The sequence below is a fragment of the Falco biarmicus genome, chromosome 5 (assembly GCF_023638135.1).
Source record: "Falco biarmicus isolate bFalBia1 chromosome 5, bFalBia1.pri, whole genome shotgun sequence".
Classification (NCBI taxonomy): domain Eukaryota; kingdom Metazoa; phylum Chordata; class Aves; order Falconiformes; family Falconidae; genus Falco; species Falco biarmicus.
The window spans coordinates 63,158,700-63,172,318 of NC_079292.1; the positions used below are offsets into that span (position 1 = coordinate 63,158,700).

General features: G+C 41.5%; 1 protein-coding gene across 3 annotated transcripts in view; it reads right to left on the reverse strand.

Annotated features, from left to right (window-relative positions):
• Positions 1-13,619, reverse strand: part of TBXAS1 (thromboxane A synthase 1) — a 230,966-nt gene that overhangs the window by 168,872 nt on the left and 48,475 nt on the right. For 2 of the 3 annotated variants that reach the window (XM_056342010.1, XM_056342008.1), the window contains exon 2: positions 7,763-7,856. In XM_056342010.1, the coding sequence (XP_056197985.1) occupies positions 7,763-7,856 (94 nt within the window). Of the gene's footprint in view, positions 1-4,620; positions 4,776-7,762; positions 7,857-13,619 lie in introns of those variants that run through there. The other variant, XM_056342009.1, reaches the window with a different exon arrangement.

Genomic DNA, 13,619 nt, shown 5'->3' on the forward strand with positions numbered 1-13,619 from the left:
TGGGGAGAAGAGAAAGGGGAGAACCCAGAGGGTTATGAATCTTACACCGAGATAAAGCTCACTAGGAGGTGATGCCACCCAAGGTGCACCGTGGGCAGCCAGAAGACAGCACACAATGAATACCAGGGATTTCATGACACATGTTTGAACAGGTAGTTCTCCAAAGCCTTCTATTACTTTTTTTAATATAAACCTTCACAGAAACCAAACCCAGCTAGCTGCAGTGGATCAGACCCACAGCAGCTGTACCTTCCTACTCTTGGGAGGGGAAGTATCTTGCTTATCACCCTTTCAGGATGACCTGCTGTACGGAAGGCCAGCTTCTTATTTGAAGAGACGTGTCATGCTGTAAACATTTCTAGCGGAGCTTGGGTTAGCAGCACTTGTAAGAAAACCCTAATGAAAATAAATTGTTACGTATTTACCCATATGCTGAGGAGCATATGGCTAATGCATTTAGACACTGCTAATGAAGTTAAGACTCAGCTAAATTTGTTGGCTCGTGGATAACAACTGTTCTCAACAACCAATCTGAGCCTGCTATAATTTTAGCATTACAACTGATACCTGGCCATTACTATACATACTAATCCTGCTGACATAGAAGAACTGGTTTTCTGGATATGGATTTCTCCACATCGCAGTAAGAAGGCGAGCAGCATATGACACCACTAAGCTCCAGATTTACAGGTAATGTGAGCAAGTTACAACTTCATTTAAAACAACAGAGATTGGTCTTATTCATTGCAGCCCTGAGCCTATTGCTTTCTGTTTTATTTTTAAGGACTAGAAGATTTTATTTAGTCCAATCCCATTCTCTCCAGGCCAGTACCACACTGATGTGACTACAGCTAAAAGTGAACAGAAGACAATCACACCTTAGAAATATTCCCGCTTTTTCAAGTCCACGTGTAGAAGCCTATTAAGTTTACTACAATAGCTACAGGAGTCCTCATATTACTGTTGCACTGCTCCTCAAGGTGAAGGTCCCTACTTCTTGTCAGAATGCTACTCCTCATGCATGATCACAGGGATCCTGCACTCCAAGGTAAATTCCAATATAAAAGTGGTTACACCTGGTCTATCTATATGATACTACCATTGCAACTATACGTTATCTTCATTCTTTTAAATCAACTACTTTGCAGCATGGCTGTTTTGCATTTGCTGTTGCCACATGCCATGCCAGAGCTGGCTTTAATTTAGCAGTGCCCATTGCTTAAAGAGCAGGCCACATAGCAAATTCCAGAGGGTTACGTGATGAACGTGCAAATAAACTCTCACACAACACGTGGCAAACTTCCCCTACACCATTCTCGTAACCCAGGTGTCATTGTAGTGATGCAGACCTCTGCTCTGATGGATCTTGGGTAGGCATTTGTCAGTTGCCACCAAAAAACCCGTAGGAGAGCAATGGTTTTGGTCAAGGATGGAATGGAACAGCACACAAGCATCCTTCAGCGCTGTTATCTTGAGCACCAACCTCACTCAGACACCTTCCTTTACAGACCAGAGCTCAGACCTGGCATTAATTCACAGCCCCACTTGCTCTGTGACTATTGCTAAATTATTTAATCTCTCTCCAGCCTTCAAGCAGCCCAGTCCATTGAAAGCAACAGTCCCACCAGCCACCCCAACCAGAGAAAGTCCCCAGAGAAGTTGCTCAACTTTTTCACCATGCCCTGATGAAAAAGCAGGCCTATTTGTTGCAGAACACCATTGATGCTGTTTTGCAGGTGGGTAAACAGAGACCCAAGGTAAAGCAAAAGAAAGATTTTCTCAGCAGAAAATAAGAAAGCTTTGCCCCAGGCTTGCCCAAAATCACACTGGGACTTGGGAAAAAAGAGCAGCATGATCGGAGAGCCTCTCTTCCCACTTGCCATGCTGCCATGGAAAACATCATCCCCTTTCCACTTAACAGGTAAAGCCCTTCACATACAGCTAGCAATTGCCTTGGCCATAGCCTCTGCACCCCACACAGTGTTTAATAAAGCAAGCATAAAGTATGCCAAAAGGAATCACCAAAACATGGCTTAAAGAATACCAAAAACATTATGTTGCTTGTCAACAAAGTCTGCATCTCCTTCTAGGGGCAACTGCGAAGGTCTACAGGAAACACTGGCCCAGCCCTGCACAGCAAATACATGCAGGAGCTGCTGAAGGCAGAAGACACACAGTCAACACACCATTCCTTGGAATATGAAGGGGATATGTTTCTTCCCTCAAAGGAAAAATGGTATAGTACAAAAGAGCAAAAGCACCTGTCATGACCACTGTCCTTCATCACTTGGGTCACCATTATTCACCAGCATGGCAGCAACGATCCACCCTCCTTCTTCCATCACATAAAGCCTGCCAGTTGCTTCATGTAGCCTAATACTGTCTCCAGCTTCTATAATAATTATTTAAAGTTGATATCACATTCAGGGATACCGTACCAAGACAGCTACCAGAAACATGGAGTGCAAAAAAGCCAAGGACATCGTGCCTCTACAGAAGGGTTTCTGAGGCATATGGAGTGCTCCCTCAGAGGCAGGGTCACCCTGCTGAGACCTCACAAGCTCAGGGAGAAGCTGGAATGAGCCACAGCACAGCTCTACCTGATGCTCTTCCTAGAAACCAGAGGTCCAGCTCTCACTGAAAGGTGCAATAGCATCTAGTCAAGTGGGAGACAGCTAACTGGGACATCTTGATTTCCTGCATTAGGTTCCCACAAACAGATACTGCACTGGCTTTGTCAGGGTATCTGACAACACTAGCGTCTGATCAAAGGAGGTAGCACAGAGTATCAACTGAAACTAGGAAAATACCACGTATTTGCAGGGGAGAGAGACTGGCTTTATAGGTGTATGAATATACACATAAAACCGCATCAAACCCCAGGTTTCTGTCATGTTGCCAACTGTGACACGGCTAGGTTTAGGTTTGCACCGCATGTATTCACATCACATGAAATGCATGCATGCCCAAGCCTCCCAGTCAGGGGGTGTCTCCCTGGACAGAAGAGAAGACATGGAGCACCCTGTGAGGTCTGCTTGAGCAGTCAGCAGCCCACAGCAGATGTGCATAGCTAACTTGGGAAGATAAAACCAGGTTGGTTGGTGATGCCACAGCCACTGTTTCTGATTGCACACAGATAGCTATCAAGTTGCAAAACACAAGCTCCATATCCCATTCCTCTCTTGTTTATCTGCACGAAGTAACACAAAACCATATGCAGGCTTTCACTGTCAGTGTAATTCATATTATTCTTGTAATTAAATCCAGGTCCACAGCCTATCTGAGAGCTCCTCTTCTTCCCTTCCCCCTTTCCCCCCTCTTTGCTCCCCTCACCATTTGCCTCTCTCCAACTTTGTTTGGGTTTACATGCTGTGTCATTAAATTCCAGAACAGTAAGTGCTGCAGCCTCTCTCTCTAAGCACTGACACACTGCTTTCTAGGCTGAAAATTAGACATGGGGTTAATTTCATTCCTGCAGGGACTCTGCCTTTATTTTTCTTTACGTCCAACTCAAAGGATGCTTGTGGCAGATGCGTAGTGGAAAAAGATCATGTTTGCTCTCTGCTTCCTCCCTGCACTCCCCCTTCTCTACTCCCACCCATCAGCCATAAAACAACACAGCCCAGTCAGATCCCAAACTGAAAGCAAGACAAAGCACCCACACAGCCCCCACTTCCATTCAGCAGAAACCGGCCGCTCCAGGGTAGCCCAGGATCTACAAGTAGGCCAGACAGAAATAAACAGAGTAAACAAAGAGTATCCTGTCCAGGCAGAGAGGGGCTAAAGAGAGTGATGTCTTTCATTAAAATGCAAGGCAGGGATACAAGCACACAGCCAGTCAAAAGCATCACTGGGGCTTGCTAGGAGTAATAGGAGGAAAGCAGCACACGATCATGCCGTTATAAGGAGCCTAAGCACATCACCCAACTGTATGCAGGGTGCAATTGCATATCCCGCCTACCGAGGATCAAAACAAGGCAGCCAACCACACACCTACCACCACCCCAAAACATCAGAGATCCCAGCCCCACGGCTGCAGCAGCACAGCGCTACTCTGCAGAGCGCTGAGTAGGGAGCAGCACACACAGGTACAGTACCAGGCGGCCAGAGCCATACAAATGTCAGAGCCAATGACATTTAAAACCAGCATAGCTGCCTTTTTCTAAAAAGGGATGTGAAAGGGGGAGAAAAGCACAGCACAGCCATAGCAACAGGTCAAGTGTTCACCACAGTTCTTCGGGAGGAAGTGTAACATAGCGCATGAGCCTTCTCAGTTTTCAGAGCATTTGTCACGTAATAAAATCATTAGCCCAGGAATTAATAGGCGAGTTTTGTTTAGTTTTTCTGCAACCTGCTGCTCCAAAGCCCATGCAGATCCATGTGTCAGAGTCCATGCTGTATATACCCTTGTGTCTCCCGCTACACAGCTATTGCAAACAAACCTTACAGTTTTCCACAGACTGGTAGGAAAAATGCAGTACATGGAGAGGTAGAGGAACAGTCAGGAGTTTCTAGCAAAACAGTGGTCTGTCTGCTGCCAGTCTGCTCAGTTATTGGGAAAATTGAGCATGCTGCTTTTTATAGGCATCCTAATCATATTTATTATTACATCAGACTTACCAATGACAAATTGTGCTCACGCAATGGAAGAATTTTTAATCTAGTATCTTGGACTCAGATAATTTCCCAGCTGCATAACTGCAATAATTTCCTATCTTCTCATTCTTGAGATAAGCCGATTAACTTTGATATGTCTTAGTTTCAGGGTGCGATTATCTCCCTTTATTGTACTTGAGAGAGAAGGGGTGACTTACAGTAGAATAACTTTGTTTTCCCCAAGTCAGCTCTTAAAGTCTGCTTCTCTGTGATGGAGAAGGTCTTTCCTGTTGCATTTCCCTTATCTCCTTAACTCAGTACTTCCTCTTCCTCTCTTAGAGACACTCTATTAACAGCAACTCTCATTTTACTCAAAGAAAATACACTCTTCGAGAAATCCCTGAAATAACTCTTTCAAAAAAGCTCATGGAGAAAACATTCTCTTGTTTAAAATACATCTGAAAGTTTACTAAAAGCCCCACAATCTGACCAGCACTATTGGTCAGATCCTGCTTGCATTGTTCATTGGTTTTCCAGGATGCTTAGAGAAGCATAATAGCAAAAAAAGGGTGGTAAGGCCTGATGCTCTGTTCACATATGCAGCGGAGCAAAACAGGAACCTCCGTGCCCTTCAGCAGAACTGATTTACATCCAAGTAAGGGAGAAGACAAGCAAATCCTTGAATTTATGCCATTACAAATTGAAAAGCACTGCCTAGTCCCACAATTTTGTTGAGAGCTTTTGGCAGTTAATGATTTTTTTCTTAAACCCCTAGGTCCTAGATTTACTTGATTACATCAAAGGGACTCCCTCTCCTCCTTTATTTTTTCCTTAAGTTTCAGGCAATCATATTCTAGGAGGAAAGCCTGAAACCATGAGATGAGGACACTTTTTGGACTGGAAGGCTGTATATGTTGAAGTGTTTTGACTTCCCATTCTCTTCTAGATCTCACTGTTGTGCAGGGTTTTTCAACCTGTAAACATATGAGATACACATATGCAGATTCCCAAATGTCACATATGACTTAATTCCTCTCAGTCACGATTCATGAATTCCTCCGTAATCAATGTTCATGGGTTGAAAACCACTAGTCTGATGATTTAGCGGTGGTGTGGGTTGTGCGTTTTCCCTGTACAACATCAGAAATACCAAGAAGGAGCTGGTCTATTTAAAAGGAAAACTCTCTAAAAAGCCAGTTCAGTGAAAAGACATGGTTGCATAAACATACAAGCGCAAGAACTTCTTAGCATTACTGATATAGCAACAGAACAAGCCAACATTTTGCTACTTTCTATTACAAAAAAAAAAAAAGAGAAAAAAAAAAAAAGAGTAAACCCAATTCCCAACAAATTGCTGCTCTTGCACAGCTGTGCCCCTTGCAGATAAGCCCCTAAAACCATCCCCATCCCCAGGAAGGTGACAGATAACCTCTGGTTCTCCCGCCTACTGGGGAAGGGAAAGTGGAAGCTATCCCCTACTGAATGTAGTGAGAGCACTTGTGTCCCTGAAAATGCTCTCGTAGAGAACAGCCAGCAGTATAAAAGCAGCCCTCCTATTACCGGTGTGTTGCTATGGGCACTATTTCTAAGACAGCAGCCGCAGGAACAGATCCAAAAAATATGCCGAAATATATGAGGGAAGAAAGAAAAATTACAAAGAGCCTGGAACTCATCCCTGCCTATTCTTACTGGCAGCAATAAGACTGCTGACAAGATGGACAGTAAAATATCTTAGTACTGGACATACAGCCTGGTGGTGCTTGCGGTTTTGCACCCCTTGAACTCCGTTTGAAAACCCTGTCTGGAATTATAATTTCTTAGTACTCCAAGATATGATTTCTCAGCTACCTTAAATTTTGTTTTTTCTTCCCTGAAAGTTAGTAAAATCAGGTTCATTTTTCTTCATTTTAATTAATGGAATTTTGATAATGAAATTTGCCTAATAGATCGTAGATAACTGTTTGAAACAATTTTCCACTTGTATGCTGGTACACGGCAAGCCTATCTACAATATATCACACTAACTTTTCTTACAGCAAGTGTGCATTAGCAGGTGACTAATGATAACTGGATTTTGCCACCAGAGAGCTACAAAATGAGTAGCTTCATGCCATCCAGCTGAACTGAAACCAGAAGGGTGAGGGTGAACTGGTCTGTATTACATCCCACCAGCACCCCCTGTATGTTAAAGTCACCCCATCAATTCCAGTTCAAATTAATCAAGAGCAGATCGAGTCTACCTTTCACACTGTTTCCTAAATGAAACTGAAGTACATGTGAAACTGGTATTTAAATGGGTTTTACCTAATAATGAGTCATATGTTGACAGAATAATCACCACAAAGACCAAGGTAAGAGGCATTATATTCTCATTAATAATTCAAATCTCAGTATGGATATTGATGACCATGCACTTAAAAGACAAAATTGGGCAGCAACTGGAGTTAGCCCAGATTTACTGAAAACTTGTTGGACTGCAACAGACACACACTAGAGAGATTTTACTGTAAGGTCCAACCAGAGAAATGGCAGCTTCTCATTATTAAGAGGTATTGGGCCCTCAGAAGGATTACTGAAATTGAGCAAGGTACAAACACACAGCATTACTAATGAAAGGGGAAGAGTGAGAAAAATAACAGAGCAAAATCTGAAAGGAGAATCCCAATACTTCCCCTTCCTCCCAGTTGCAGTCTTCAGGGCACAGAGCAAGTGTTCAGTGGTACCTAATTCCAGCTACTGCTTAGCAGCAAGCAATGCTACAAGCTTTAAAATAAATGTGTGCAATCAGCAAAAGCACAAACAAACAGAAAGGTCATAGGAGCCAAAACCACTCAGAACAAACCAGTTGGGGCTAGTTAACATAATCTGCTCTATTCACATAAGTAAGTTTGTTTCACTGAGGGCATGAACTTTCTTGGAAAAGCTCAAGTAATTAACTGCACAGGCTTACACATTTTCTTTCCCTCAAGTTTATTTTACCCTGAAATTAGAGCTGTTTACACACAACTGTTTCTACTAATTCCCTTTAAAGTTTTGCTTGTTCTTTCTAGAGGGAGATGCTTGAAGAGGTGGTACTGTTGAAACATAGGATTCCCTTCAGTTTCTCCTACCTCCTGTCCACTCTTCTTGTCACTTTGGATAGATACAAAGAAAAACTTAATCTTACCTCACTGAAAAAGAGCAGGTTTCCAATGAACGGAAGAGGTGGAGGATGTCTGATCCCTACTTTGCTTAGTCTGGAGAATGCAGACGTGGAGTACCTGGAAAAAATAAGGTAGTAAGTTAATTCTGGATCTTGTCGTGATAGGACTTCGCAGAGCAATTAGTTCAGATGACTCTCCTGGATTCAGAGAGAGAGAAGATGCCATCTGTGTTGGCCAAACACAACTGCCAATGTGGTGACATTGCTCAGCAACCCCTCAGGTCACAGAAATAAACGCAATACACTGGTGCTTCAGAGAGGGCAAAAGAACAAAGGGACTCAAACACAGGCCTGAAAATTGAGCAGTGGAAATAGCTGCTCCTTTTCCCACAGAGGGTCTTGTAAGCCAGAGGTGACTCTCCAAAGCTACATAAGGTTACAAATGAGATCAAAACAGGCATTCAGGGTTTGACTACGGCAGCACAGCTGGGAAAGGAACAAGACAGATCTTCAGACTATTATTTTCTTCTTCTTCTATCACCGCTACCTATACAGATCACAGAACAAGTATTCAAACTAGTCTCAGTTGTGCATGAGCCAAGACACTGTCAGTATGTTCAAGTCAAGCCTACTATTTGGGCCAGATATGCTGATTAAGTGATTTTACAGCTGCCAGTCAGCAAATTAAACAAATATAAAAAAATACAGGGAAACAAAACCCAGACTGAAAAGCTTCATGCATCCCTTGTTTTAGATGAAACTGTGGCATGTTGACAGAGACAATACCAGAAAAAAAAAAGTAAAAAGAAAAACCCAACCCCAAAGTCTTTTTTTTTTTTCCTTCTGCCTTCCCCCATAATATAAACAATGGATTTAAGTCAGTGGACATCAGTTAGCGAAACCTGAAAGTGCAGGAGCTAGCAGACAATAATACTGAGTGCTACCATTCTGCACACTATCACCTATCACCAGGAGAACCAGGGCAAAAGATCTTTAAAATTAACAAAGGCCATTTCTATATTAACACCTTAGATCAGAGTAATAGTATAGTTTTGAAGCGCTCCAGCTGCACAGTTTTTTGATCTGGTGTCTGGGGCAGTTTTGGCACATGCAGCCACATTTTTTTGAGAGGAAACTCAACTGCTTATTCCTTCATCTCTTACCAGTAATAAGCAGTCCTTCAGCTTTGAACCCCAAGTGCAGTGAGACTGTTTAGTCCTGGGGACCAAATTAGATCTAGCCCAAAATAAAAACAGTGAACTACATATAGTACAGGGGTCACGATATCAACTGCTTTAGTTTATCAAGTCTGCAAGTCATCTGAATGACGTAAGAGAGACAGCAGAAGCAGTGCCTCAGATCCTCTGATGGGCCAACTCCCCTGTCATGTTAAACCACATGTTAAATCACAACACTCCCTCTTAATCCCACTGCACAGCCCTGTTGACTCTGAAGACTATGCTAACTCATTGCTATGACTTGGACCTCTCCTCCTTCAGGTCCAATAATCAACACACGCCTTGTTTGAAATGCCCTACGTGATGCAGGCAGGAATATTCTGGTTTCACCTAATGGGCAAACAGTACATAATTTGGGGGGTGGGGGGGTGGGTCAGGGAGGAGGTAGGAAAGAAAAGAAGAGTTCGTGTCAGAAAATGATCCTTTCCTCCAGTAAGAGGGAAAGGAAAGAATGGTATTATAAAATGAAATATGTAAGGTTAAGAGAATTAAATCTCACACAACCACCAAAGCAGAATGGGACTTAAGTACTGAGTTAGTAGCTACTTGTGCCTTTGTTACCCAAGAAGATTTCCTGCAGCACAGTACCTATTCTCTTAATGAGTTTTCTTTTGTGAAGATATTGTACAAAAATCAGAGTCAGAAGATAGACATTTGATAATTTTAAAATAGCAACAATTTATTATTTTTTTTTATGGGGCAGTACAAACCTTCACAAACACAAACTCTCTCAATAGAAGTTGTGTGTCTTTGGTCTATGGAAGGGCACTATTTCAGTACGACAAGGTATTGTGAAATAAAGGCACAGAAATCAACATTTATTACACATTTTATACATATTATTGACTTCTTGGCTACTTAACCACTTTAAAAAATACGAGGTTTTGCTTATTGAAACAGCTAATGCTCTTGGGGGAAAAAATGTTTTAACTTCAAAATGATAGAACAGCATACACAATACATTTTCAGGATATTTTTACTGAATGTTGGAATCTTCCTAACATGTCTTTGTGTCACACCAAAGTCCTCATCTTCAGTATGTAAACAGTAGAAAAGATGAAAATCTCTCTCAGTGGAAACCCATCAATTTTGCGGTATTTTATCCTGAACATGTTCACTGTGAAGTACATGGCAGATCACAAAACAATAGGCTGGGCCACAGTTAATTGCTAATTTCACTGTGGACCAGCCACTCTGTAGACTCTTGGTCATCATGTACCGCAAAGTGAAAAGTGAATGCAAAAGAGCCTTATACTGCACAAAGTAAATGGTGTGATCACCAGATATTTAAAAAGGAAGAAAACTAATGACTACAGTGCACCCAGTTTCACAAGGCAAACAACACACAGACTGAAGGCTATTTATGCTTAGATGAGCAGTTCATCTTTGTCAGCTTCTGAACATCACTGGCAGCCCAACACAGCTGAGGATTTGCTTTCCTTTTTCCCCTCCTAATGTGGTTTTCTCTGTTCCTTTTTGTTCAGTTACATTTGAAGCAGGTTTTCAAAAGGTAAGAAAACCCAATGAGATGGGAAACAAGCACTGTAGTGAAGTTACACACCAAAATATAACAATGAAAGGGCAGGGCCAGCAGGAAAAAAAAGAAAAAGAAATCTCATCAATACCCACATCTAGCTCTACCCTATGATTTCACAATACTTCCAGTATTGTTGAAATACCTGCAGTTTTGCAGAAAAGAAAACAGTACGCAAGTGCTTAAAGACTGACAGTGCTGCATGCACAAAAGAAGATCTAACACTGCACAGGTAACCTTGACTTTGACCATTTCCAATGTAACAGCTTACTTTCTGCAACCTTAAAGATCAAGAACTATTTTTTCCCCCTACTTCTGCAATACTTCAGCTCATTCCCACCCTTTTGGGTGTGGGGGAGAGAAGGAGTAGTGGCTTGGGGGCTTCTTTAAAAAAAAAAAAGGGGGGGGGGGGAAAGAAAAATTGTCCTCTAGAACACACAATGAACACCAGCAATACATGAATCTGACAGCTTTGTGGCACAAAGATTTGCCTTTTCAGCCAGAAGCAACCAATAACAGGCTAATTTATGTGATTCGGCTACTGAGCACACCCATGACACACACTCAGCCAGTAACTCGGAGAGCTGCGTATGAAGTGCATTGGGAAAACAGTGGCCAGGTTTTGTTGCTGGGAAGGGGAGGTGGGCTAGAAGCTGAAGAGTGCAAACAGGCAGGGTTGCCTTGCAGGCAACCACAAGACATTCATCTGGAGAAGCTATATGTCTAAATGAAACAGTTCGAAGCTTGACTTATCACTCACTCTGCCACTTAAAACACTTCTGTGTTAATTTATCGCAAAGATTAATCAGGTATCAGGCAACCTCCTGCTGTTGGTGTAGGTGGACACTAAGGCAGAAGACCAGCCAAAGGACTGGAAGTGCTAAGTCAAATGCAAAATTTAGAAATAGAAGAGATACTGAGAGGTGACCAAGATGACCAAAGATATGGAACAACTCCTATACAAAGAATAAGCAAACAGGCTTTAATCTTAATCCTGGAAAAAGAAGCAACTGATGTAGGCTAAGATAAATATAACTAAGATCCTGCGTGGCTTAGAAAATAAAGAATATTTACCCACTATTAAAAAAAACCCCAAAATGTATATCCACAAATGAATATTCAGATGGCAGGATTAAAAATGAAGCATTTTTTCAAGAAATCAATATACTAACTATGGAACCTTTGCCATAGGATGTTGTCTATTCCAGAAGCTTTAAAAGCTTCAAAAAGTGATTAAGTACACTAATGAAAGAGAAACAAACAAAAAAAAAAATCAGCAGGCACTTTTACTTCGTGAATTTAACAAACTAGGAGACACACATGGAAAAAATTAAAGGAGGGAAAATTAATCAAATTTCTTTTTCAAAGCAGAGAACTAGTTTGTAAGCTTCCAATGGCAGAATAAGATATTAGACTGTTACAAAACCTAAAAGATAAAACCTCAGTTTTCTTAAGAGGAAGAGAAGGAGGAGTCTTTGTGCAAAGGGAGGAGCATGAAAAATATAAAACTCTGATGGCAGCAATGTTTACTGGACAATCTAGCACATTCTCACTTAGAGGAGAAACATACCCTAATATTTACAAATGTAGGGCTTCCTGCACAACTATTAATTTAAAATCTTGGCATTATATTTTCAATAAAGTGACAACACATCAAAAGGAACTAGAGGAACAGCAGTAATGAAGTAGATCAATAAACAATTCAATAACTCTTTGAAGGTGTTCAGACGGCCTCTCAGAGCTAGATGCTCTCTGTATATATTAAACATGACTGTTAAAAGAAAGTTAACATGCCAAATACATTCCTGTAGGCCAGCATGGCAGATTTAAGGTCTCTGAAATATGAACTTGCCTCTGCAAAACACTATGCAAAAAAATAAGGACAAAGAGTTAAATTCAACAGATAATTAACAGAAGTTGTGATGGATAGATAATTAACCAAAGTTTTGATGGATATATAATCAACAGAACCAGCCATCTGCCCAGCAGGGTCAGTACTGATCAGTACTACAAGAAAAAGTATTATACAATCTACCATTAAAAGCAAACAATTTGTGTGGTAGATAACATTACAGTTTCCAATTCTGCAGCATAGAGTTCAACACACCAATGAAATTACCCCAAATTTCTCTCAACAGAGAAAGTACGTCATTCCTTCTACATCTAAGTAATGCACAACCTAATAATATCTGAAAGCTATAAACTAGGCCACTCAGAGATAAAAAAGTGATGCTATTTAATCTCATTGTTGGGAGCAGGGAGGTGCATTATTTTGGAAGACTGGGTGGGAAAACAAAGTATTTTGCTGAGATAATGGAAATTGGTCCTGCCAAACAAGAGATAATTGAAATTGGTCCTGCCAAACAAGAGATAATCATCATGCATTTTCACTTATTTGCCTCTATTTACATATACCCATACCAGATCCCATTTAACACTGGGATGTATTTTGCTCACAAAGTAGTGATAATGTACAAAATAATGGTAACCTCCCCAACATTACAAGGATGGCTCATATAAAAATATACAAGCATTCCTGGGAGCACTGCCTAGAGAGCACAGCCTCACCAAAACATTGATATTGTCCCTGGGCTGGCTATAGAGTTAGACTTTCTGCTCTTAGTCCTGGGAAATATTGCATTACAAATACGGTAGCAGGGTCACTGGAGAGCTGTCATCACATAAGTCTTTCCTCTAGTCTGATGCTCAGAACGTTTAAGATAGAAAATCATTATCTGGTCCCATTCCGGCAGAGGAACATGCAGAACACAGGACTTGCAAGTAGGTGAGTACTGCAGCCAAAGTGGATACCACCCCAGATGGATACAACCACCTCTGGTTATTAGCTCCAGAAAGCGTACTCACTAGTAGAAAAACAAAACAAAACACAAAATTAAATCAGCTGTCCATCCCCAAAAGACAGGTAGGTCCTGAAGCACGCTCTCACAAAGATGGAGAGAGAAAAATGGGGAAAGCAAATCCCTCTTATAACCTGTTCTAACCTTGGTCAAACGTTACCAAATTGCCCTTTACTGTTACCTAGCAGTATCCCTGGTGGAACTGGAGGTTTTTGCTGAAAGGAAATATACGTGGTTGTGTAGAATACCGG